The sequence below is a fragment of the Cervus elaphus genome, chromosome 1, assembly GCF_910594005.1.
Source record: "Cervus elaphus chromosome 1, mCerEla1.1, whole genome shotgun sequence".
Lineage (NCBI taxonomy): Eukaryota > Metazoa > Chordata > Mammalia > Artiodactyla > Cervidae > Cervus > Cervus elaphus.
In genome coordinates this window covers 60,616,041-60,641,596 of record NC_057815.1, presented here as the reverse complement: position 1 = coordinate 60,641,596, position 25,556 = coordinate 60,616,041, and the positions used below count along the sequence as shown (strand labels likewise).

Genomic DNA, 25,556 nt, shown 5'->3' with positions numbered 1-25,556 from the left:
ATATTTATGGGCTTTCCTGGGGACTCAGTGGTAAAGAATCTGCCTGCCAATGCACAAGATGCACGTTTGATCCCTGGGTCGGGAAGATACCCTGGAGGAGGAAATGGCATCCCACTCCAGTATTCTTGCCTGGGAAATCCCACGCACAGGGGAGCCTGGCAAGCTACAGTCCATGGGGTCACAAAGTGTTGGACATGACTTAGTGACTAAGCAACAACATACATATATATATTCTTTTTCATTACATAGGTTATTACAAGATACTGAATAAAGCTCCCTGTGCTATACAGTAGGTCCTTGTTTATTTTATTACAGTAGCATGTATTTGTTAATCTCATACTCCTAATTTATCCCTTCCCCCATATTACTTTTGGTAACCATGAACTGATTTTCTAGATCAGTGAGTCTGTTCCTGTTTTGTAAATGAGTTCATTTGGATCACTTTTTTAGATTCCACATATAGGTGATGTCATATGATATTTGTCTTTCTCTGTCTGACTTAACTTCACTTAGCATGATAATCTCTAGATACATTCATGTTGCTGCAAGTGGCAGTATTTCATTCTGTTTTATGGCTGAGTAATATTCCATTTTGTATATATACCACATCTTCTTTACCCATTCATCTATCAGTGGACACTTAGATTACTTCTATTTCTTGGCTATTATAATTAGTGCTGCTACAAATATTTGGATACATGTATTTTTTTAAACAGTTTTTGTGTTTTTCAGATATATGCCCAAGAGTGAGATTGCTGGACCATATGGTAGCTTATTTTTAGTTCTTTAAGGAACCTCCATACAGTTCTCCCTAGTGACTGCACTAGCTTACATCCCCAGCAGTGCAGGGGGGGTTCCTTTCGAATGGTAGCTTTCTTTTGTTTTAGATATCTTTCCATTTCACTCAAACCACAAAATTTGCTTATGACAAAAATTCACCAGACTTCTTCCTCCTGGAGGTGGAAATTAATCCCCCTTCCTTGCATGTGGGTTAGACTTAGTGACTTACTTCTGTGCAACAGACCATGAAAAGGAGATAGTAATAAGTCATGTTCATATATCATACACACCCTGGTGTGATGTGATGAGAAGAATGCTTTACTCCTGTGATATAGTCCCCACCTCATTCCCCCAAAAAAAGCCTAATCATGAAAAAAACAGCAGACAAACCGTAATTGAGGGTGATTCTGCAAAATACCTTACCAGTTGCTATTCAAAAATGAAAAATAAGGGAATACTGAGAAAACATCACAGATTGGAAAAAAGTAAGAATATATGATGACTAAATACAACATAGTATTTTGGAATGAATCTTGGTACAAAAGCCTGTGAGTAAAGTGAATTCAGCTAAGGCCTGCAGTTTAGTTAATAGTATTGTACCAATGTTAATTTTTTAGTTCTGACAAATGAACCATGTTCATGTAAGATGTTTTACAATTGGATGGGAGAAAATGGAGTATAGAAATAATTATTATTTCTGACTGTAAGTCTAAAATTATTTTAAAACTTAAAGTGTTTTACATAAAAATTCAATCAACATAAAATTATATACAACCAAAAGTAGAATTCCCTCTGTTACCCAAATTCATTGCCTAGAGGCAACTATTATCAATTTTTTATATCCTTACAGAAATTTTCTAATAAATAATTTCATTTATATATTTTACATATTTCATTATATATAATTTCATTTTATATATTGAAATTTTCTTTATATAAAATGCATGCAGTTTACATGGTATAATGTATCATGTTCTCTACCTTGGTTTTTTAAATTCAAAAGCATAGCTTCTACTTTGTCCATTGGTCTTACACATATGAAGAAGTTAGGATATTAGAACCAACTCCAAACATTGTCGAAAAATCAGAATATGTCATTTTAAGTGGTAACTTCAAGGAATTGACAAGCAAAGTCCTGAAGATTTTGTAATGGATATTATTTATCTTGTATACCTTGATTTTTTAAGTAAACTTTTTAAATTGCTAAGCATCACAAAACAGAAAGGTCTAGAGCTGGGATTAACCTTAGGTCACTCAGAATCCAAAACTTTTGTGCTTTTCTCTACAGAATACATTTTCTCCACAGAATACAGAATACACATTCCTAGAGTATGGTTTTCCTTTCTTGAATTTCATCCTATTGGCATCCGACATTCCTTAGGGTCCCAAAGGGCAGTAGAATCAAAAAGGTCACATACCCTTGAGGAAGGGCAGGAAGAGAAGCTAAGTTGAGCCCAGAAACACCTGGGGGAAAATACATGTGCCAGCCCTTCATGAGGCCCTGAGGACCAAAGAGGCACCGCTGGGAGCAGATCGCCTAAATCAGGGCAGGGAGCAGGGCCAGTCCATCTAGTCTGCTCACTCACACCTGACGCAGAAGGCTGCAGTGACCTGCCTTCAGGTCCAGTCACTAATGGCTCATCCAGGAAAGGGAGTAGGACCTCCCTAATTCTTTTTCTGGTTCTTCTGACAGCAGAGCCAGAGGTTGCCAAACTCTCAGGAGCCTGCACGAAGCACAGGTATCAGGTAGAGCTGAACGAGGCAGACCTTCCTATTGGGCACAGGTAAGGTTCCTGTCAAGTGTCGAGTCAACCCAGGCCCCTCTCGAGGTTCAGGTGCTCAACTAGACAAGGTTTGGCAGGGTTTGGTGGAGCATCTAATTCTATTCCTTTTCCACACTGAGAAGACGTCATCAATCTTCTCTCTGGGCCTTAGTTTCTCCTTTCTATGGCATGAGTGAGATCTGAGAATGTAAAAGATTGAGATTACCCAGAGATTTGTGTGTGTGTGTGTGTGTGTGTGTGTTTCAATTTCCAATTCTGTCCCCTAAAGCTTTCTGGGTCAGAAAAATCTCACTCTCTGCAGGTTTTGACAAAACATATACTTCCTCCAAGTCTTAACTGTCCTCTATTGTTGCAGAAATTCTGGAGTGACTGACAAGGAGACGGCAGCCCGGCCATGGGCCAAGTTCTGCTGTGTCCCCCACCTCAAGGCAGGCTGTATCTCTTCTTCCCAGGAGTTTACAGTTCTGGTGCCAAAGGTTGACACTTAAATGTTTAGGTTCGGTTCATTTTACACACTTTGTCGAAAACTCATGTGTTGTTTTCATTATACGTTTTTCTGATTATGGTTTTAAGTATAGGTTCAGTCATTTCCATGTAATTTCTATGTAATTACAAAATTTCTCAACCTCAAAATTATGTATCTGCATTAAAATTCTGCATTCATCTCTAATATGGGGAGGATAATGATGGCATTTAAATCACAGTTATGAGAAGAAAATGAGAGAATGAATGTAAAGCATAAAGCATAAATCTATTACATTTTTAGTAAATATTGCAGCTTCATTATGATCATCATTTTCATTTTTGATGTTATTACTATCATATAATAAATATAGCTCATTGTAGAAAATTTAGTAATCCATAAAAATAGAAACAAGAAATCACCTTTTTACAGCACTTGGAAATAGATCACTTTAAAATTCTGATTATAACCTTTCAGCCTTTTTATACAAAAAATGTATTTACATAATTAGAAATTTAGCATATATGGGCAGTTTTGGCATCTTAGTTTTTCATTAATATTACACTGTTATTATTGCATTACACTACTAAACGTTCTTCAAAATTATTTAAATGATTGCCTGATTTTCCTTAAATTCATGCTTTATAAGTGAACCTTTCATTCACCTATCTATTAATGATCATTTTCAAAGTATCACTATACTGGTCAGCACTGAACAGACACATAAAATCATTGCCTCCAATTCTTCTACCAGAGGAGTTCTTGAATCAAAATGTATGAACATTATAGGATCCTCACACAATTTGTGACAAACTGAGGCTAATTTGCATAGCCTCAAACAGAATAAGATATTGCTTACTAACCAATACTTACTAGCACTGAGTATTATACTTTTCAATATTTCAAATTGATGAAGAAATTAAGTTTCTATCTTAATTTTTAACTTTATTACTAGCAAAATAGAGTAATTTTCATATGCTTACTGGCCATTGGAACTTTTTGGTGAAATAAATCTTTGTGTTTTATATTTTTCTTTTGAGGAGATTGTGTCATTTTAAAGGGATTTCTATAGCTTATTATATATTAGGTAGACAAACATTTTATTATTTGTTGCCATTATTACAAACATTTTCCCAGCTTGTCATTAAGTTTTCCCTTTTGTTTATGGGTTGTTTTGTGTTATAAGTGTCTCGTTCTTAATAATATTCAAGTATTTGTTCTGCAAATTTAAAAAAAATACATTTTCACTGTGGATAATGTAAAAAATATAAAATGTGAGGAAGAAATTTAAAACTCTTGGAATTGTTCCACTAAAATGTTAACGAAGAAACAGAACTGAAGGCTTTCTATATGTATTATGTAATATATATATAAATTTTCTATTTAAAATAAATGTTTTATATTAAATATACTATCTTGTAGCACACTTTATCAACTTAGCAAAAACTTACTGAATATTTTCTCATGTCATTTGTTATTCTTATAACATACATTTTAATTACTTCATAGTATTCATAATATAGATGCATAGATGTAACAATTTATTTTCCAATCTATTTTTATATAGTTAGATTGTTCTTTATCATTTATTTGTTCTAATTACACTATTATAAATAAAGCTGAGAGGAGCATCCTGGTATATAAAATTTGCAGATAATCTTAATCTAAAATTGTAGACATGAAGTTACTAGTTCAAAGAATCTCTGAAACATAGTGTAAAATCAACTTATTGTTTGGACCTATAGTGTTTGAATGTTTATATTTCACATTTACCCAAAATAAATACCATGTTTAAATTTTTTTAAGAAAAAATGATCTCCTTTAAAAAATTGTACTTAATTTTTGTTGACTTTGAACTGTTTTCCTTTCTTCTGGCATTTGATTTCTGATGATGTGAACTGAATGATTATTGATTTCCCTAGTTTTCCCTTGGGTAATTTGTAGCAATATGTTGACATTTATCTTGTACACATTGTCTCCTTAAAATTTATATTTTAATTTCTATGTTAAACTATTAGTGTTTAAAATTATTTTATTTTTATATGTTAAAATCAATGAATATTTTCTTTTTTGGATTCTGCTTTAGACAACATGCTGAGAAAGAACTTCAGAAAGCTAAAGTAAATAGTTACCTATATTTTCTTCAATTCAGCTAAAGCTTCATATTTACATTTAAATCATTTTCCATGTTGGATATATTTTATTGTGTTATTTAATGTAAGAATGTAACATTTATTTTCCCCTCAAGTTGCCCCAGAGATGTTTATATATGCCTTGGTCCAGGGATTCATTCTATTTCAGTTATGTGCCTAGAGTGATAGTCTTCAGAGCATGCACAAATAACCATAATAAAATATTGTAATACTATGAGGAAATATAATATTATATGGTAATATTATAACATGTTTAAATACCTGCCGATGTATATGATCCCCACCATTAAGAATTTTTTGTTTCTTTGATGTGTACTATCTAAGGTTTTTAGTTATAATTAGTGGGAAGGAAAAGGAAAAGCCTGCCTACTCCATCTTATAGACACAGAACTTCCTGATTCATCTTTTTCCTTTGCAGTTGGGCCAGAGTTTTTGTTTGGTTGCAGTTTACAGAATTTGTTTTAATTTGTTGTTTTGTTTTAATCGTTTGCTAGGTTGGTTAGTGAATAAAATTATTCTCCAGCCTCAAAAATTTAAAAAGATTCATATAAAGACATATGGCTGTGTGAATCTTTTAAAACTTGTTTGCATTTAGGGATGCTTTCAGTTCAAAAAGTCATGTCTCCTTTTAGCTCAGAGATGTTTATTTTTCCTCTGGTACTTCTTCAAATATTCTTTTTCTTTTCTCCTTTGTTACATATTCTGGAATGCCTATTAAATTGATTTTATTTAGTGTATTTTACTTCATTATTCTTCTTATTATTTTTGTCTCTTTATTATATTTTCTCAGTAATTTAGATATAAATTCTCTTGTGTTCTAATTCATTAATTCAGTTTTCTTAAGTTTCTAACCCTGGACTCTATAATCTTTTAATTTTATTATCATGATTTCCCCCCAGGTAGTCTTTTCTAACTATATCCTTGTTTCTGTTTTACTTTGTATCAACTTTGGTTTTTACTGCTCCTAATAATGTTTTATTTCTGTTAGTAAATGTGTGTTGTTCTTACTATAGTTCTCCATCCACATCTAATTCCCTTTCATTTATCCCAGTCTCTTGGCCCACATCATTCTCCAACTTTATCTCATAATGTCTCCATTAGAATTTAGTACTTTAGATTACCAAGATAGGAAGAGAAGAAGAACCTCTTGATAACCAGTTGCAAATTAGAAGCAAATAATGTAAAATGAGGATCCAGTTGAGTCTGGACACCTTGATGTTAGTGGTATTGGTTCTCTTCTATCTTCAATGTGATTTGGCAAAAATTCCAATTGTGATTCTCGTAACCATTAATGAAATAATCCCCAGGTCAAGTCAAAACTGCTCAATGAAGCATGGTTTAATAGAAATCAGAGTACTTCAGAATCAAACAGATGTGGTTTAGACTCCAGATTTGCCACTTTAATTGCTATTTATTAACTTCTCTGGGGTCAGTTTCCTCACCTGTAAAATGCACATGTATAAGGATAAAGCACATGCATATGTTAATACATACTAGCTCCTCATTCACCTCCCAAATTCTGACCAGGCAAAAAAAGATTTATGAAGAGGAGAAAATTAAATAGATGCATAGATCTGCTTCATAATCATAAAGATATTTCTAAACTTATGATAAATTCACATATATGTGTTCTTTAATGAAATCATGAGCATTGTGCTTGTTTCTCAAAAGTTTATGTGTTTTTAGGAATATCACTGCCTCCCAAAATGGACCCTTTGGTGGTTCCTTCAGGGATGCATGGTTCTGATTAGGCATAAACTTTCCCTATGTGTCAACGTGCAGATAGAAACCTATCAACTCTGCTGAAACCTGACCCAGGGCCGTTGCAGAGCTCATGCTGTGGCCCTTCTTCCTTGTGCTTTTATTCTCAGATAACACAAGATAATTTCCCTTGCAACTGAGATCCTGATCTTGCCTCTTTCCCTGACACTAAGAAGGATTCTGAAAGACAAATCCAGAATCTGACTATTCCAGTCGAGAATCTCTATGACCACAGCTGGGGGGTCATTCCTATATCAATGGCTGAAGGAAACTGGACAAGAGTGAGTGAGTTTATCCTCATGAGTTTCTCTTCCTTACCTACTGAAATACAGTCAGTGCTCTTCCTGACATTTCTGGTCATCTACCTGGTCACTCTGCTGGGAAACAGCCTCATCATTCTGGTTACCTTGGCTGACCCCATGCTGCACAGCCCCATGTACTTCTTCCTCAGGAACTTGTCCTTCTTAGAGATTAGCTTCAACCTGGTCATTGTGCCCAAGATGCTGGGGACCCTGGTTGCCCAGGACACAACCATCTCCTTTCTTGGCTGTGCCACTCAGATGTATTTCCTCTTCTTCTTTGGGGTTTCTGAATGCTTCCTCCTGGCCACCATGGCCTATGACCGCTATGTAGCCATCTGCAGTCCCTTGCACTACCCAGTCATCATGAATCCAAGGACACGTGCCAAACTGGCAGCTGTCTCCTGGTTTCCAGGCATTCCTGTAGCTACTGTGCAGACCACGTGGCTCTTCAGCTTTCCATTCTGTGGCATCAACAAGGTGAACCACTTCTTCTGTGACAGCCCGCCTGTGCTGAGGCTGGTCTGTGCAGACACAGCACGGTTTGAGGTCTATGCCATCATTGGAACCATTCTGGTTGTCATGATACCCTGTTTGCTGATCCTATGTTCCTACACTCGCATTGCTGCTGCCATCCTGACGATTCCATCGGCCAAGGGGAAGCATAAAGCCTTCTCTACCTGCTCCTCTCACCTGCTCGTCGTCTCCCTTTTCTACGTATCTTTAAGCCTCGTCTACTTCCGCCCTAAGTCCAATAATTCTCCTGAGAGCAAGAAAGTGCTCTCACTGTCCTACACTGTTGTGACTCCCATGCTGAACCCCATCATCTACAGCCTGAGAAATAATGAGGTGAAGAATGCCCTTGGTCGAACCTTCCACAAGGCCCTAGGCCTTAGGAACTGCATCCCATAAGCATTAACAAATAATACTAAAGTTTATCAAATAAGGAACAATCAGTTTAATATTTAGAATCCCTCTGCTTATCTCCACTGTGATGAAACCCACTGCTGAAATGAATATTGGAAAACTTGGTGAAGAGAAACCATCACAGAGGTGGTTTAGACCTATCACTACCACCTGGAAAATTCCTCTGCTTGTCCAGTATAGACTACATTCTTTTCTTATTGTCAATTTAACACTTCTGTGGCCAAATAATTCCAGACATTCACATTCCTCTTTCCATACTGTTAACAGTATGAAACTGCTTATAATCCTAGCATGGGAACACACAAAATAAAATAGGGCAAACCCATTGAAAATCACCATGTCAGTTTGTCTTCCTTTGGGCAAACATGACTCCGCTCATCAGATAGGAAACTCTACTAGTCCTCCCCTGGTGCGTAACTCTCCTTACTGACTTACGTTAGTTTTCATGTCCCTGAGGGAGTGTTAGTTCTTTTAGGCTCTCTGGTTGTAGTATGGACATGGTAAAGTGGATCAATAATTCCCATACCTACACCTTTATAATGCTAGCAACCTCTTTATTCCTCATTCTATTTATCCTAGGAAGAATGACCTGAGCTTCCATTGGCTCTCTAGATTTGGGGTGTCAGTGGTTATTTGTTTAAGGGTCGTTTTTAATCATTAATTTTGTTTAAGTTCTTAACCTTGTTGAAGTAATATCATAAATTTCGATCATGATGCTGGTTTCATCAAAGGTTAAAATAGATCCAGCTAACTCCAGCATAGCTCTTCTGTAACACAAAAGAGTCCCCATTATTTTTATAACTTCATAGTACTCTATTTTGTAGATATGCCATAGTTTGTTTGATGAGTTTTCTACAATTACAAAGAATAGTTTTATGCGTAAACCTTTTTATATTTTTGCCAGTGTACCTGACATGTGGAAATCTGGAAGTTGGATTTATTGGCCAAAGTGTAAGTGTATAGTGTTTCTATCCTGGCAAATTTCTCTCCAAACTTACTGTACCATTTTACACTCCCAACAGAAATTTATGAAGATTCTTTTCTCCCCAGAGCCACAACAATAATACTTGTCACCAATCATTTAGAATTTAGCTTATGTAATAGGTGAAAAAAAATCATAATTAAATCTTAATTTGAGTGAATAAAATTTGAAGAACACAGAGGGAATAGGTGAGTAATTCAGAGGAAAGATATGCATTTCATTTAGACTTCTGAATTCATAGTTTAGATGATTTGCAGTTGGTGATGTCTTGGTACTCTATTTTCTCCACTTGAAAGCTTCTTTTGACCTTCATTTTAACCAAACCCATTTTATATTTCAAGGTCTACTACAACTCCTCAAGCAGCTAAATTACTCTTTCCTCAGTCAGTTCAGTTGCTCAGTCGTGTCCAACTCCTTGCGACCCCATGGACTGCAGCACATCAGTCCTCCCTGTCCATCACTAACTCCTGGAGCTTGCTCAAACTCATGCCCATCGAGTTGGTGATGCCATCCAACCGTCTCATCCTCTGTCATCCCCTTCCCCTCCTGCCTTCAATCTTTCCCATCATCAGGGTCTTTTCCAATGAGTCAGTTCTTTGCATTAGGTGACCAAAGTATTGGAGATTCGGCTTCAGCATCAGTCCTTCCAATGAATATTCAGGACCAATTTCCTTTACAATTGACTAGCTTGATCTCCTTGCAGTCCAAAGGATGCTCAAGAGTCTTCTCCAATACCACAGTTCAAAAGCATCAGTTTTTCAATGCTCAGCTTTCTTTATGGTCCAACTCTCACAGCCATACATGACTACTGGAAAAACCATAGCTTTGACTAGACGGACCTTTGTTGACAAAGTAATGTCTCTGCTTTTTAATATGCTGTCTAGGTTGGTCATAGCTTTTCTTCCAAGGAGCAAGTGTCATAATTTCATGGCTGCAGTCACCATCTGCAGTGATCTTGGAGCCCAAGAAAATAAAGTTTGTCACTGTTTCCATTGTTTTCTCATCTATATGCCATGAAAAGATGGGACCAGGTCATGAAACCATGATCTTCATTTTTTGAATGTTGAATGTTAAGCCAGCTTTTCACTCTCCTCTTTCACTTTCATCAAGAGGTTCTTTAGTTGCTCTTCACTTTCTGACATAAGGGTGGTGTCATCTGCATATCTGAGGTTATGGATATTTCTCCCAGCAATCTCGATTCCAGCTTGTGCTTGCATCTATGTTAAGTTTGTCAATGGACAAATTAAATTCTGTGTATACTATACTATACTAATTTTTATGTTTGCTTTCCCCCGATGTACCTGTAACTCTTTGAAAATGAATTCTGTACGAGTGTTTCAGTTTTAGTATAACATAGGCATTCCTGAAAACTTTTTGTTCTGCAAAACTCACATTAAAACACCATGGAGAAATAGGGTTAAGGCAGGCTTCTCAACTCAATAGACATGAGTTTGAGTAAGCTCCGGGAGCTGGTGACAGACAGGGAAGCCTGGCATACTGCAGTCCATGGTGTCACAAAGAGTCAGACATGACTGAGCGACTGAACTGAACTGAACTGAGGCTTCCCAAAATATATGCAACTTTGAAGCCACAGGTGGAAAATGAGGGAGAAGATTGGTATTTTAAATATGCCTTGTGGAAAAAGTCAAACATGTACGTGCAGGCATTGTGCCAGATGTGAAGCAAACAATAATAAACAGGTCAGATGTGGCTACCTGTTTTAGTAAGAAACATGAAGTCAAAAGTCTATTCCAGAAGCACTGTAAGGAATGCCTAGATATGCATTAGGCTTTTTGGGTTAAGCCATAATCAGTTGGAGGAACTTTTATCTCAAACATGGACATCATCTTACCCCTTCAATTTCAATTCCTATTCCAGAAGGGTTAAAGACTTTGAGATGTTAGCCTTTTCATCTTAACCAGTAGTTAATAGCCTCCCCTACTGAGAGCATCCTAAACAAACTGCTTATGGTTTTCATTAATATTCTCCAGTTTGCTTAGACAATGACTATTGAATTCTCCTCTTCAAGCATCTTCTGACCTCTCCTGAGTCCAGGTCAGAAATAAGTCCTAAGCACCAAGCCCAATAAGAATCAAAGTGAAAGGAAATGTAAAAGAATACTAGTTTGAGGAAATTAAATCACTTCCTTGAAGATACCTGCACTCCCATATTCATTGCAACACTTTTCACAATAGCCAATACATGGAAACCAGCTAAGTGTCCATCAACACATGAATGGAGAAAGAAAACTGGCATATGTATACATATATGCAATGCAATATTAATCAGCTGTAAAAAAAAAAGAAGGAAATCTTGCTACTTGCGACATCATGAATGGAACTTGACAGCATTATGCTAAGTGAGATAATTCAGACCGAAAAAGACAAATATTGTATGATTTCACTTATATGCGGAATCTGAAAATACTGAACTCAAAGAAACAGAGACAAGAATGATGGTTGCCAGGACCTGGGTATGTTGAGGTTGGTCAAATGGTACAAAGTCAGTTTTAAATAATTAAGTTCTGGGGATCAAAGGTACCGCATAGTTACTCTAGTTAACAATACTGTGTTATATACTTGAAAGTTGCTAAGAGAGAAGATCTTAAATATTTTCACCATACACACATAAATATACAGCTAATTATGTGAAGTAATGGGCCTGTTAACTAACTCTATTATACTCATTTCACAATATACACATATATCAAATCATTACATTATACACCTTAAACTTACACAATGTTCTATGTCAATTATATCTCAATGAATCTGGAAAAAAAATAAAGAGTACTGGTATGCTCCTCTAGTCTCTGTCTGGTGGAAACCTTGGAGAATAGACAGACCACTGAGTTTTGTTCCTTTTCTCTTGTAGCCTCACAAGTGCAGGAGAAGTTGAGGCTGCAGTAAAAACCTTCCTCCAAGGAAGGTTTCATGCAGAATCTTTATGAGATTTTGTACTCTTGGGAACCCCTCAAATCTCATACCTGTCAGAAAGTGAACCTATGATTTCTCCTCAAGAAGAGGAAGTATTGGGGGAAGTCACTTTCAAGAGTAAACAGCAGGGACCAGGGAGCCCTGAGACCCAGCCTGGAATCCTCTAGAGTGAATGGCACAGGCCCAGCCCAGAGCTTCTCTGGAGTGACTAACGCTGCCCAGCTCAGACTGATTTACAGCTGCTGGCCCATCGTAGCTACCCACAGTGTCCAAGACACCGGGACAAAGCTTCTTTGAGAATGTGACAAGGCAAACCCGACTTCACCAGCAGTGTGGACCAGGACAAGCGCAAGCAGAGTGTCTTTGGAATGACTGGTACGGACGCAGTACAGGACTTTTCTGAAGTGGCTTGCACAGACATCACCACAATTTAGAACTCCCCTGATGTCACCCATTCAGACATAATCCAAAGCTGTTCTAGAGCAACTGACACAAACCAGGGCTTCTCTTCAATGTGAAACAGACAAACCTCTCACAGGAGGTAAGTGAAGGATGAGAAGGCAGGGCACAAACTTGAAATCTCCTGTAAAGAGGATGATGGCTCACCACCAAGAAAGGTGTCCTTTTTGACACATTTCTGAGAGATAAGAAAGGTGATCAGAAATCTCAAGTAAAACACATGGGGTTTTATAGAATTTGACAAAAGAAGTAGGACAAAGGGAATCTGCTAAAGAATAGGTAACAGTGATAAAATGTGTATTGTGCTTTAGACTGTTCAAAGTGTTTGCACATGAATCATCTCATTTCATACCCACAACCACCCTGTCAGGTGGGTAGGGCATTTATAATAACTGACATTTTATGATTGGAAAGAAACATAACTCAAAAAATGTCAGGTCAGTAGCTTTGTGTCTCACATCTAAAACAAATAATAACTGGAACTTTAGCTCCCCTCAGATCCTTGCCATGATAACTATGTGGTCTCAAACTACCACATATGTGGTAGTTTCACAAAGTTCTCTTAGGTGTGTTAACTACTTCTTCCTTGTTGAAACAAAACAGAATCTCCAAGATGTCATCCCTGAAAGGAGACAATCTGGATAGAGACATAGCTGGCCACACAACCTCAACTGAGAGGAATAGGATTTCAAGTTTCTTCATAATGTCCCCTTCCCCTAAGAAAGGGACTCTCTTCCCCTCTATCACCCCTTTCTTACTTTCAGGGAGAAAACAATATTAAAAACAGAAGAGAAAGGTGAAAGACGTGAAAGAGAAAGAGAAGGAAGTCTAGGTCAAAAGAAAGAAAGCTATGACCAACCTAGACAGCATATTAAAAAGCAGAGACATTACTTTGTCAACAAAAGTATGTCTAGTCAAGGCTATGGTTTTTCCAGTGGTCATGTATGGATGTGAGAGTTGGACTATAAAGAAAGCTGAGCATTGAAGAATTGATGCTTTTGAACTGTGGTGTTTGAAAAGACTCTTGAGAGTCCCTTGGACTGCAAGGAGATCCAACCACTCCATCCTAAAGGAAATCAGTCCTGGGTGTTCATTGGTAGGACTGATTTTGAAGCTGAAACTCCAATACTTTGGCTACCTGATGCGAAGAGCTGACTCATTTGAAAAGACCCTGATGCTGGGAAAGATTGAGGGCAGGAGGAGAAGTGGACGACCAGGATAAGATAGCTGGGTGGCATCACCAACTCAATGGACATGGGTTTGGGTGGACTCCGGGAGTTGGTGATGGACAGGGAGGCCTGGCGTGCTGTGGTTCATGAGGTCACAAAGAGTCGGACATGACTGAGTGACTGAACTGAACTGAACTGATAGAGAAAGATCAAGGCAAATGACGGAATACATGACTGAAAACTGTGGGAGGGAGGCAGACACAAAGCCAGGACTCCTGCTTTCATATTGTGTTTCGTGCAGCCCCAGGGTCCTAAGAAGAGGCATGAGGGGGCCATTTCAGTGGACAGGAGAAAAGTGAAAGCCAAGCAAATGGGTCTTTTAGCTCTGGTCCCTGCCCTAGTTCATCCTCATTCAACTCAAGTCTTGAGGGTCCTGAAAGACTTAGTTTGAAAGAAAAGGGAAGGAGCTCCTCTGCTTTAAAAGTCAGAAAAACTACTGTTATGCATATGTAAGTTCCCTCAGCTTCATTAACCAAGTATTCAGAAATTCTTTTCGATAGCTTCTGAATTTGGAGCCCGAGAACTTTTTCTTTTCTGGACTCTTGTCACATACTATCTAGTGTCTCAGTAGTGTCATCAGGAAATTCTCAAACTATGTTTGCTGCAGTATTCCTCTGGTTTCAACTGTCATACAACTTGGCCAAACCTCATTGGATTGCTTTCTATCTGCCTAACACTGCTTTACCAAAAGTTTGGATTTAGATGCTTCTTGTAACTATAGAAACTGTAGTGTATATTTTTATACATGTATATATAAATTATTTAATGGGCTTCTCTGGTAGCTCAGCTGGTAAAGAATCCACCTGCAATGTGGGAGGCCCTGGTTCAAAACCTGGGACAGGAAGATCCGCTGGAGAAGGGATAGGCTACCCACTCCAGTATTCTTGGGCTTCTCTGGTGGCTCAGCTGGTAGAGTCTGCCTGCAGAGTGGAAGACCTAGGTTCGATCCCTGGGTTGGAAAGATCCCCTGGAGAAGGGAATGGTTACCGACTCCAATATTCTTGCCTGGAGAATTCCATGGAGAGAGGAGCCTGGAGGACTACAGTCCATGGAGTTGCAAAGAGTCAGACACAACTGACTAACACACTTATTACATATAATATCAATAATAATAATGACTAATAATTTAAATGTTTTATAATTTTACATTTTTTCCATATCTCTTCAGTTCAGTTCAGTTGCTCAGTTGTGTCAGACTCTTCACGACCCCATGGACTGCAGCACACCAAGTTTCCTTGTCCATCACCAACTCCCAGAGCTTGCTCAAACTCATGTCCATTGAGTCAGTGATACCATCCAACCATCTCACCCGCTGTCGTCCCCTTCTCTTCCTGCCTTCAATCCTTCCCAGCATTAGGGTCTTTTCCAATGAGTCAGTTCTTCTCATCAGGTGGCTAGCGTATGGAGCTTCAGCTTCAGCATCAGTCCTTTCAATGAATATTCAGGACTGATTTCCTTTACAATTGACTGGTTTGATCTCCTTGCAGTCCAAGAAACTCTCGAGTCTTCTCCAACACCACAGTTCAAAAGCATCAATTCTTCAATGCTCAGCTTTCTTTATGGTCCAACTCTCACATCTTTGCATGACTACTGGAAAAACCATAGCTTTGACTAGACAGACCTTTGTTGGCAAAGTAATGTCTCTGCTTTTTAATATACTGTCTAGGTTCGTCATAGATTTTCTTCCAAGGAGCAAGCTTCTTATAATTTCATGGCTGCAGTCACCATCTGCAGTGATTTTAGAGTCCAAGAAAATAAAGTCTGTCATTGTTTCCATTGTTTTCCCATCTATGTGCCAGGAAGTGATGGGGCTGGATGCCATGATCTTCATTTTTTGAATGTTGAGTTTTAAGCCAGTTTTTTCACTCTCTTCTTTCATTTTCATCAAGAGGCTCTTTAGTTTCTCTTTGCTTTCTGTCATAAGGGTGGTGTCATCTGTATATCTGAGGCTATTGATATTTCTCCTGGCAGGGTCGATTCTAGCGTATGCTTCATCCAGCCTGGCATTTCGCATGATGTACTATCCATGTAAGTTAAATAAACAGAGTGACAATATACAGCCTTTACGTACTCCTTTCCCAATTTGGAACCAGTCCGTTGTTCCATGTATGGTTCTAACTGTGGCTTCTTGACCTGTATATAGATTTCTCAGGAGGCAGGTAAGGTGGCCTGGTATTGCTGTCTCTTTAAGAATTTTCCACAGTTTTTCTGTGATCCACAGAGTCAAACACTTTGGCGTAGTCAGTATAGCAGAAGTAGACGTTTCTCTGGAACTCTCTTGCTTTTTCTATCCAATGGATGTTGGAAATTTGATCTTTGGTTCCTCTGCCTTTTCTAAATCCAGCTTGAACACCTGGAAGTTCTTGGTTCACGTACTGTTGAAGCCTGACTTGGAGAATTTTGAGCATTACTTTGCTAGTGTGTGAGATGAGTACAACTGTTCAGTGGTTTGAACTTTCTTTGGCATTGCCTTTCTTTGGGATTGGAATGAAAACTGACCTTTTCCAGTCCTATGGCCACTGCTGAGTTTTCCAAGTTTGCTTGCATATTGAGTGCGGCACCTTAACAGCATCATCTTTCAGGATTTGAAATAGCTCAACTCGAATTCCATCACCTCCATTGGCTTTGTTTGTAGTGATGCTTCCTAAGGTCCATTTGACTTCACATTCCAGGATGTCTGGCTCTAGGTGAGTGATCACACCCCCACACCATATCTCTTACCAGCTAATAATTTAAAACATTGTTAAAAGGATTTTTACAAATACCAGAAAAGGTAGTGATGAGTTTAATCCATCATTGAATTCCTGAGAATTTCATGACAGAGAGCTCCATTAACTTTTTAAGTTATTAGTGCACATGGACATGTTCATTTGCTCAGTCTTTGGACTCTTTGCAAACTTATGGACTGTAGACTGCCAGGCTCCTCTGTTCATGGGGATTCTCCAGACAAGAACACTGGAGTGGGTTTGCCATTCCCTTATCCAGGGGATCTTCCCAACCTAAGGATTAAACCCAGGTCTCCCCATTGCAGGCAGATTCTTTACCATCTTAGCCACCAGGTGACCCCAAGATATTAAGCCAATTAATTGATGGCATTAAGATAAATGCTAACTATTCATTCAGCAAACATTTACTGTTACTTTGTGGGTACTAGATAATGTAATGTGGATATAGTGATGAATACATTTTGGTTTGTGGCTTAAAGAAGTGTACAATTTGCAGGCAAGGACACATATAATTGTGACACAAAGCCATTATTATAATAAGAGTATTTTAAAATCCTGGAGGAACACAGGGAAAGAGTAATTAGTTACATCCAGTTAGGTGTGGGAATGATCAGAAAAGGTTTTATTAGGAACTTGCCATTCAACTTTGGGTTAAAAAATAAGTATTTATACGATTTACCTGTGTTTTACCTAAGGCATTTGATGAACTTTTTATGAGACCTTTGTTACTATTTTAAAGAGGTGCATTCCAGATGAGAGTACATATAACTATGTTTATTTATACCCAACCATGTCCGAAATGATTTAAAATCACTGATAAAAATATAAAGTGGCTTTGCTATTTGTTTAAAGAGTAGAGATTAAAAATTAGTTTCCAACCATTTGGGAATAAGCCTTAAGTTACATGCCCTAGAGTCTTGGCTCTGTCCTAAGAAATATTTTGATTAAATATGTGAGTGAATCAGACTTTTATGGCGCACTAAGTAATGCAATGCTGTTATAATGGAGTAAAACTTTAAAAATGTCTTCTCAGTACACAGCAAAAATAAAAATAAACAAAACAAATATAACATGGAAGATAAAATCTAATCTATCGGCTAGGAAACACACACACACACACACACACACAGGCCTTGTATAACTATTGGTTCACCTAGAGATCCTATAGTATCATCAACCTGCTTTGAAAAAAGTTAAACCTTAGGCTACATTAATTATTAAGCACTTAGAGTTAAGAACTCTGCTAGTGGCAAAAGATACAATGGCGAATGAATACATTTGTCCTCATGATGTTAATAATTATATAACATAAATAGATGCACACATACACAATTATAAAGATGCTCTAATAGCAGTTTACATCAAGTGTTAAAAGAATAAAAGAATAATCCCTTGATCTGTCCAAGGGAGGACAGGGAAACTTCACACAGAAAGTGGTGTTTCCACTGAGACTTGAAAAATTAGCAGAAAGTTATACATAGTTGCAGGAAGAGGTCCCCAGAGTAGAGAGCCACAGGCAGAAAGGCAAGAAGAGGTGAGAGAAAACTATGTGAGCACAGAACAGAAAGTATTTTGGTGTGATTAGAGCATCAGCTCTGTAGGGGGTTTCAAACTGGAAAAATAAGCAGAAATCAGAGAAAAAGACCTTTTAAGAATTTTACTTATTCCAAGAACAGTAAGGAGTGACTGACAGAGAGTTAGCAGGTAAATAACTTTGTTTGAGCCGCTGTCAGATCACATACAAGTCAAGAATGGATCGAAGAGAATGAGATAGAGTTGGGTTCCTATAAGATTCTAGGCCAGGGGAAATAAGAGCCAGAACCTAAAGCCATGGTGATAGAGATGGAGAAGGTGATGTTGAATCAGTGTTTAGGAAGAAAAATAATCAAGTTTGGGGGATGAATGAAGAATTTTTAACCCAGTTCCTGGGCACACAGCCAGGTGGCATCATTTCCTGAAATGAGGTAGATGAAAGTGGGGAGGAGGGCGTGGCGAGGTTGGGCAGGAGGAAGATATGCCTCACCAGTCTTTACACCTAAGGCTGTACTGTTGCTGGATGCAGTCTTTTGTGTCTAAATTCCTTATGAATGTGGGTCACTGTGCCTACACACTGCCATATAGGCATTTCCCTAATTATTTTCATATCTGCTTCATTCTTCAATTAATAACAAATTACTGGGTATCTGCCTTGCAAGGTGTTGGGATAAAAAGTTGAATAACACAATTTCTGCTCTCAAGGAATCTACCCCGTAGAATATGAGATGGAGACATATATTCATGATTATTCTAAGATAAGGACTGTGAAAGAGGTATTTCAGGTCTGCAGTGGTGCTAACACCTTAAAATGTTCTGCCCTCCTAGAAGTAATCTTGCTTCTATTCTCCTTTGCTACCATCCTATGCCAAGTGCTCCAGCTTAGTCTCACCTCTGAGTTCAGATTCATGTCCATTCTCCGAGAGGGGGTGAAAGTGCCACCTAACAGGCAAGCCCATGGTTTGGAGTCAGATGCCAACACTTGCTGGCTGCCTAACTTTAGGAAAATTACTCCCTTCTCTGGGCCTCAGACTCCTTGGATGTAAGGTGGAACTAGTAATAGTCCCTACAGCTTCTGGTAGTTGTGAAACAACCATAACACTTGCAAAACACTCGTAGTACTGTCTAGTATTGACTTGGTGCCCAGTAAATGTTCATTTTTACTATGAAAATAAATAATATTTCAAAAAAGTTTCTATAAAGTAAGTGATGCCCAGCTTGAGATTTTTTAAATGAATAGGAATCAGGAAAAAAATTTTAAAAGACTCTTTCTCACTATTTTTGCTCTTTACCTCCCTCTTTCTTTCACCACCTTGTCTTCATGTCTTGCACCTGCTCAGGACTTTACTCAAAAATCATCTTCTCAATGAGACATTCTGTGACATGCCCCACACCCTAAATCCTGTCTTCTCCACTGCTTTATTCTTCTCATCATCTAACATAATAAACATTCTATTCATATAACTTAATATAACACACATTTCCTGTTAAAAAGTGAGTTATATGAGGGTGGAGATTTTTGTTTGCTTTATTTACTAGTATATTATTTTCAATATCTAGAGCAATCTCTGGCACACTAAAGATAATCAATATTTATGGAATAAATTATTTTTTTCTCTTAGGGATTGAAAATAAAAGGCTGCAGTGATTTTGGGCAATAGATTATATAAGAAGTAGATTTTAGAAGGTAGATCTAGTTTTAAATCATTATAATTGTAATGATTAGCATTCACTGAGTGTGTGTTATAGGCCAGTCACCATGCTATGTGCTTTAGATTTATTCCTTCATTTAATTTTGTAGCCATCAAAAAAACTTTCAGAGTTCCAATTTTGAAGTTTAGTTATTGATACAATGGTGAAACCGTCTTATTCTTTTTCACAGGATTTAACATTATTAGTCACACTTGTACACTTGATTTGGTCTTTATTAATGTGTAAAATTTGTTTCATGTTTCCTGAGAGTCAAGACTCAAGATGACCAGTAGAAGCTAATGAAAGGGTTCATACATAACATACCTGGATGCTCCCTATGGTCTGACAGTATTTTGAGTCTATGTGCTCTTTGTCTGATCACATATAGCCACATGCAGGGTATTTAGTCCTGTGATTAAGATAAGCCACAGGTCCTATATTATTCATCTTGTTTAAACTACAATTGTCTGAGTTTAGAAATGATCACTCCAGTATACTGAACTCTTCCCAAGTATGAACTGCTCCAAATTGGGACTCATTCAGGTTTCCTCCTGAGGGATCATTGGTAATGGTAACTCACTTTCCTTGACTTTCTCCTTCCCTCCTTCATTTTGCAGAAAACACGCCCTCACCACCTTTCTGTGCATTAAGACCCTTCTCTTCAGAAATGGTTGGCCTGGCTTCTATTTTGGCACTACTGACTGTTGAAGAGAGATAGGATAGAAGCACAAAAATGAAGCTGTGACTTTGGCCATCCTCTATTGAGTAAACAAAAGTCAGGACATGTATAGATATACATGGTATGCCTCAGTTCAGTCTGAAAAAAAAATTGTTGATATTCTTAGAAAAAAAAAAGTGAATCCCACAGTCAGACTTGTTTTTAACATTGGAAAGTATAGCTGTTTGAGCTTCAACAATAATAACAAGAGGATGAAGAATGAGGCCATGAGAATTTCCCTTTCTAAGGGTGTAATAGAGTCTGAATGACATATGGAGACTGCCACCTTCCTGGAGTGTGACTGTCCAATGAAATCCTGAGCAGAGGAATGATGTGGGGAAACTGGACAGTTGTCAGTGAGTTTGTTCTTGTGAGCTTCTCATCCCTGTCCTCTCAGCTACAAGCTCTGTTGTTTCTCCTTTTTTTGACCATTTACCTTGTTACCCTGATGGGAAATGTCCTCATAATCCTGGTGACTACAGCTGACTCTGCCCTCCAAAGTCCTACGTACTTCTTCCTCAGGAACTTGTCTTTCCTGGAGATAGGTTTCAACTTGGTTATTGTGCCCAAGATGCTGGGGACCCTGATCATCCAGGACACAACCATTTCCTTCCTTGGCTGTGCTACCCAGATGTACTTCTTCTTCTTCTTCGGAGCTGCTGAGTGTTGCCTGCTGGCCACCATGGCGTATGACCGCTACGTGGCCATCTGTGACCCTTTGCACTATCCAGTCATCATGGGTCGCAGAGCCTGTGGCCAGCTGGCAGCTGCCTCCTGGTTCTCAGGATTCCCAGTAGCTACTGTGCAAACCACATGGATTTTCAGCTTCCCTTTTTGTGGCCCCAACAGGGTGAACCACTTCTTCTGTGACAGCCCCCCTGTCATCGCACTGGTCTGTGCTGATACCTCTCTGTTTGAACTGGAAGCTCTAACAGCTACTGTCCTATTCATCCTCTTCCCTTTCTTGTTGATCCTGGGATCCTATGTCCGCATCCTCTCCACTATCTTCAGGATGCCCTCAGCCGAGGGGAAGCACAAGGCCTTCTCCACCTGCTCCTCCCACCTGCTGGTTGTCTCCCTCTTCTACAGCACTGCCATCCTCACATACTTTCGACCCCGGTCCAGCAACTCTCCTGAGAGCAAGAAGCTGTTGTCACTCTCCTACACCGTGGTGACTCCCATGTTGAACCCCATCATCTACAGCTTGAGGAATACTGAAGTAAAGGCTGCACTAAGGCGGGCCATCCGCAGGACCCTGGGCTTTCAGAAACTATGACTGACTTAGATGGAAACTGAGGGGATGGAACACATAGACAAAGGAAAGAAAAGCAAGTTCCTCAAATATGTCTTTGGTTTCTATTCTTTCCAAGAGCCACAGTATACACACTGGGACTTTGGACTTTCCACTGGGATCCATTAATGAATGAAAGAACATGAGTGATGCAATAAAGAACTTCAGCAGACCCAGTATTCTCTGGGTCTGGGGTGCTGATGTCTCTGAGGATGCTATATTAGTTTACACAGATTAGCAGTCTGATGGTTGACAACCTCATTACTTTTTGCCATTTCTTATTTGCTTTAACTTTTCTTGAACTTCTTCATGTCATTTTATACTTTTATGCTTTGTTTTCTTTTGTATGTCCAAAAACTCCACCAGTAACTTTCAAAGATCTTTCTGTTTAGAAGATAAACTAATGATAATTGTGACAATAAATAGTAGAGTTTGCTTCATTCCTTCACTCACTTTTTTTTAAAAATCTTTGGGTTTAAAATCAAACTTTCAAAAATTTAAGAACTCAAAATGTCAACAAATTTTTATTCAGCATATGTCAGACCTTATTTAGACCCTGAAGACACATGGGTGAATAAAACAAATTTCGTGCCTCATGGAATTTTTATTCTAGTGAGAAAGAGAGAAAATAAAATGATGCTTTAAATCCTCCATTTGCTTGTAAAGTACCCATGTTTAGAAGGGTACGATTTGAGGACTTCCTCTGCTACCATAATTGGTCTGTGCCTCATATGGGGAAAACTGATTCACTACATGGAAATCTGCCTTAATCTCAAACTATCCACCTTGGATATGGGAGTTACTTGACAGAAAGGGTGTAAAAGAATCCCAAGTTAAATAGATGTTGACAGATTATGGAAACTACTATGAATAATCCAAAGATTTTTTGTTTCTAGATTTTTGGGGGGGGGGGGTAATATCATTATGATTGGATGGAATCAACTGTCCTTCTTAAGCTTGCATATCCCTCAACAAATTTTGCTGCCCCTTTATGACTTTGTCAGTGAACATATTTCAATTCTAGTCTCTTGGCAAAGAGCAGACTTGGGACATGGGCACCGTAGCTTTGTGCAAAGTATTCATAAGAATTTATTGATAATTCATTGATATATTTATTGATATAAAATGGGAGTGTTTCTTGGGTGATTTTTTTTTTAAAGACCAACCACAAGGAAGCAGAGCATCCTTCCTAATACTCCATGAATTATTGTCCTTCTTCTTCTACAGAGGGAGTGCTGGGTAAATGATGGCACGTGGGTCCACAGACAAGTACCAAGGATAAAAGTTACCATATTCCAGTCTTGCAGAGGCACCTACTCAGCCAGTCTTAGAAGTAGATAACCAGGAGGTTCTTGGTGTCAGTGGAAAACTCCAAACCTGCATGGGAAATTCCTTGTGGCTACTTTCCTCAGAGCTCCCTTCACATCCTTGTTCCTCAGGCTGTAGATGAGGGGATTAAGCATGGGGGTCACCATTGCATAGAACACAGATACCAGCTTTTCCTGTTCTTTGTAAGACTTTGGTGTCATGTAGGTGACAATTCCTGACCCATAAAAAAGGATGACCACCACGAGATGGGAACTACAGGTTGAGAATGCCTTGAGCTTGCCCTCAGTTGACCTCATCCTGACCACAGTCACTATGATGCGGCCATAGGATACCAGGATTAGAGAAACCGGTATGAGGAGAATCACAACCCCCATGAGGAAAATGACCATCTCTGAAGTGTGGGTGTCTGTGGATGCCAGGATCAAAATTGCAGGGGCCTCACAAAAGAAATGAGCAATATTATTGCTGCCTTGGTAGGGCAGCATTAGTGTGAAGGTGGTGTCCACCACAGACACCAGAATGCCACTGGTCCATGATCCTGCAGCCAGCTGGATGCACACCCTCCAAGTCATGGTGCTAGGGTAATGCAGAGGGTTGCAGATAGCCACCTGTCGATCACAGGCCATCACCGCCAACAGGGCACACTGTGTACACCCGAAAACAAGGAATAGCAGAAGCTGAGCTGCACAGCGTGTGAATGAAATCACTTTCCTTCTGGAGAGCAGGTGGGCTAGGGCTTGAGGAACGATGTTGGTAGAGAAACAGAGGTCAGCCAGAGACAGATTGCAGAGAAAAAAATACATGGGTGTGTGAAGCTGAGAGTCAGCCTGAATAAGGAACATGAGAAGCAGATTTCCAAGCACGGTGACCAGGTAGACACCCAGGAATAAGGTGAAGAGCAGCTCTTGGGTGCGTTGGTCATCAGAGAGTCCCAGAAGGAGGAATTCTGTCACCTGCGTCTGATTTGTCTGTCTCATGGTTTTATCAGTGTGAAGTCACTCTACAGTATATATAGGTGGGTATAGCCTATAACATTATACAATTCAGAGCTGGAAGGCTTAGAAATTGCCCCCAATCATACAAACCATTTTAAGAATCCCCTTTATTAGGCTGTTAGAAGATGACTATACTGCTTTTTTGGAATGTTTTCAATGTTGCAAAACTTAATACTTCATAAGATGGTACATTCATTTCTAGTGTCATCTGACAAGCATATGGTAGATCAAAAGAATCATCTTCATCATCTTCTCTATCTGAACATCATACTTCTAATGATAAAAACAATAGACTGAATTCACCTGTAAAGTCATGAAATTTAATTTCTCTTTATTATCAGCAAAAACATTTGAGTCTTATTTTGCTCTTGTGACACCTCCCCCATCTCATGATGGTGTAGATACTTTTTTTTAGTTTTTCAAACGTACAAATCTTCCTATTGTTTCTTCCCTGAAAAAAAAAAAAAAAGTCACTCACCAAGGTATAAGAAAAAGAACCAAAATACCTTGTAGAATTGATATTTTTTCCTCGGACAAAATAAACTATTTTGTAAGAGCTAGGAAACCAAGGGATAACTCTGCATGTGCTATAATCTTTCTGACAATCCTGTCCCCCAATTCAACTGGAGCTCCTGAATAAAAATCTTAGCCATCAGTGAACTTCCAAACACCATTATAACGTAATATCCATTTTAAGCCAGCACCCTGTCTGGTTTTGTTCAGACTAAACAGTACTAATCCACCACTTCCAGCCCATCATCTCTTGCTTATTATTGCATTATCATGTCTTGCATTATATTTCTACTCTTCTCAGAGACTAAAAACTCCTTTGATAACTGTGCCTATGTCTTTTTCATTTTTGTGTTCTTTAAAAGACATAGCATAGAACTCTATTCAATAAATTATGTTTCATGAAGTAAATAAAAATGATTTGACCACACAGTTTTTAGTCGAGTTGTTTAGAAAGCCTAGAGAGACTTGCAATAATGTGGAAACAATAATAAAATTTTTTGTGGAGCTGTTGCAAAAAAGAAAGGAAAGAAATTTACTTAAGACTAAAGTTTAGAACCCTATGCAAGTTTTGGGCTACCAGTCCTTTTTGTGTTTGGTAAAGGTGATTCAAAGTATTTTAAAAAATATATCACATTAAAAATAAATTTAAAAATACATACATCAAATAGAATACATAAGATTACCAATGAAACAGTTATCAAAATAGTTTTGGGGAAAAAACTATGTGACATAATAATACATGTGGCTCTTTAATACGTTAAAACTTAGGCAGATCTAATAATCACCTTAGTTTCAAAATGATGAGCTTAAATATGATTTTGAGGTAACTTCAACAACTGCAATATTATTTTAAAATATTTCTAATTTCTGTTGGTGATAAAGTCATGGATACTGCTATATCCAAACAAGAAAGAAATTTCAGTTAAAGTAAAAACAAAGAAGTAGCATTTATATCTAAATTGAAGAACCCTCATGGAATTGAAGAA

The 25,556-nt window shown here is 38.3% G+C and overlaps 4 protein-coding genes across 4 annotated transcripts in view; 2 read left to right on the top strand and 2 right to left on the bottom strand.

The window, feature by feature from the left end:
- LOC122694965 (interferon-induced very large GTPase 1-like) overlaps positions 1-25,556 on the bottom strand; it is a 1,416,129-nt gene that overhangs the window by 542,283 nt on the left and 848,290 nt on the right. The window lies entirely within an intron of this gene.
- On the top strand, positions 7,199-8,223 carry LOC122694997 (olfactory receptor 10A5-like). Its single transcript, XM_043904462.1, has one exon. The coding sequence runs from the start codon at positions 7,199-7,201 to the stop codon at positions 8,150-8,152; it is 954 nt and encodes a 317-aa protein (XP_043760397.1). The 3' UTR covers positions 8,153-8,223.
- Positions 20,693-21,754, top strand: LOC122695028 (olfactory receptor 10A4). Its single transcript, XM_043904507.1, has one exon. The coding sequence runs from the start codon at positions 20,771-20,773 to the stop codon at positions 21,716-21,718; it is 948 nt and encodes a 315-aa protein (XP_043760442.1). The 5' UTR covers positions 20,693-20,770; the 3' UTR covers positions 21,719-21,754.
- LOC122695069 (olfactory receptor 2D2-like) lies at positions 23,092-24,039 on the bottom strand. Its single transcript, XM_043904553.1, has one exon. The coding sequence runs from the start codon at positions 24,037-24,039 to the stop codon at positions 23,092-23,094; it is 948 nt and encodes a 315-aa protein (XP_043760488.1).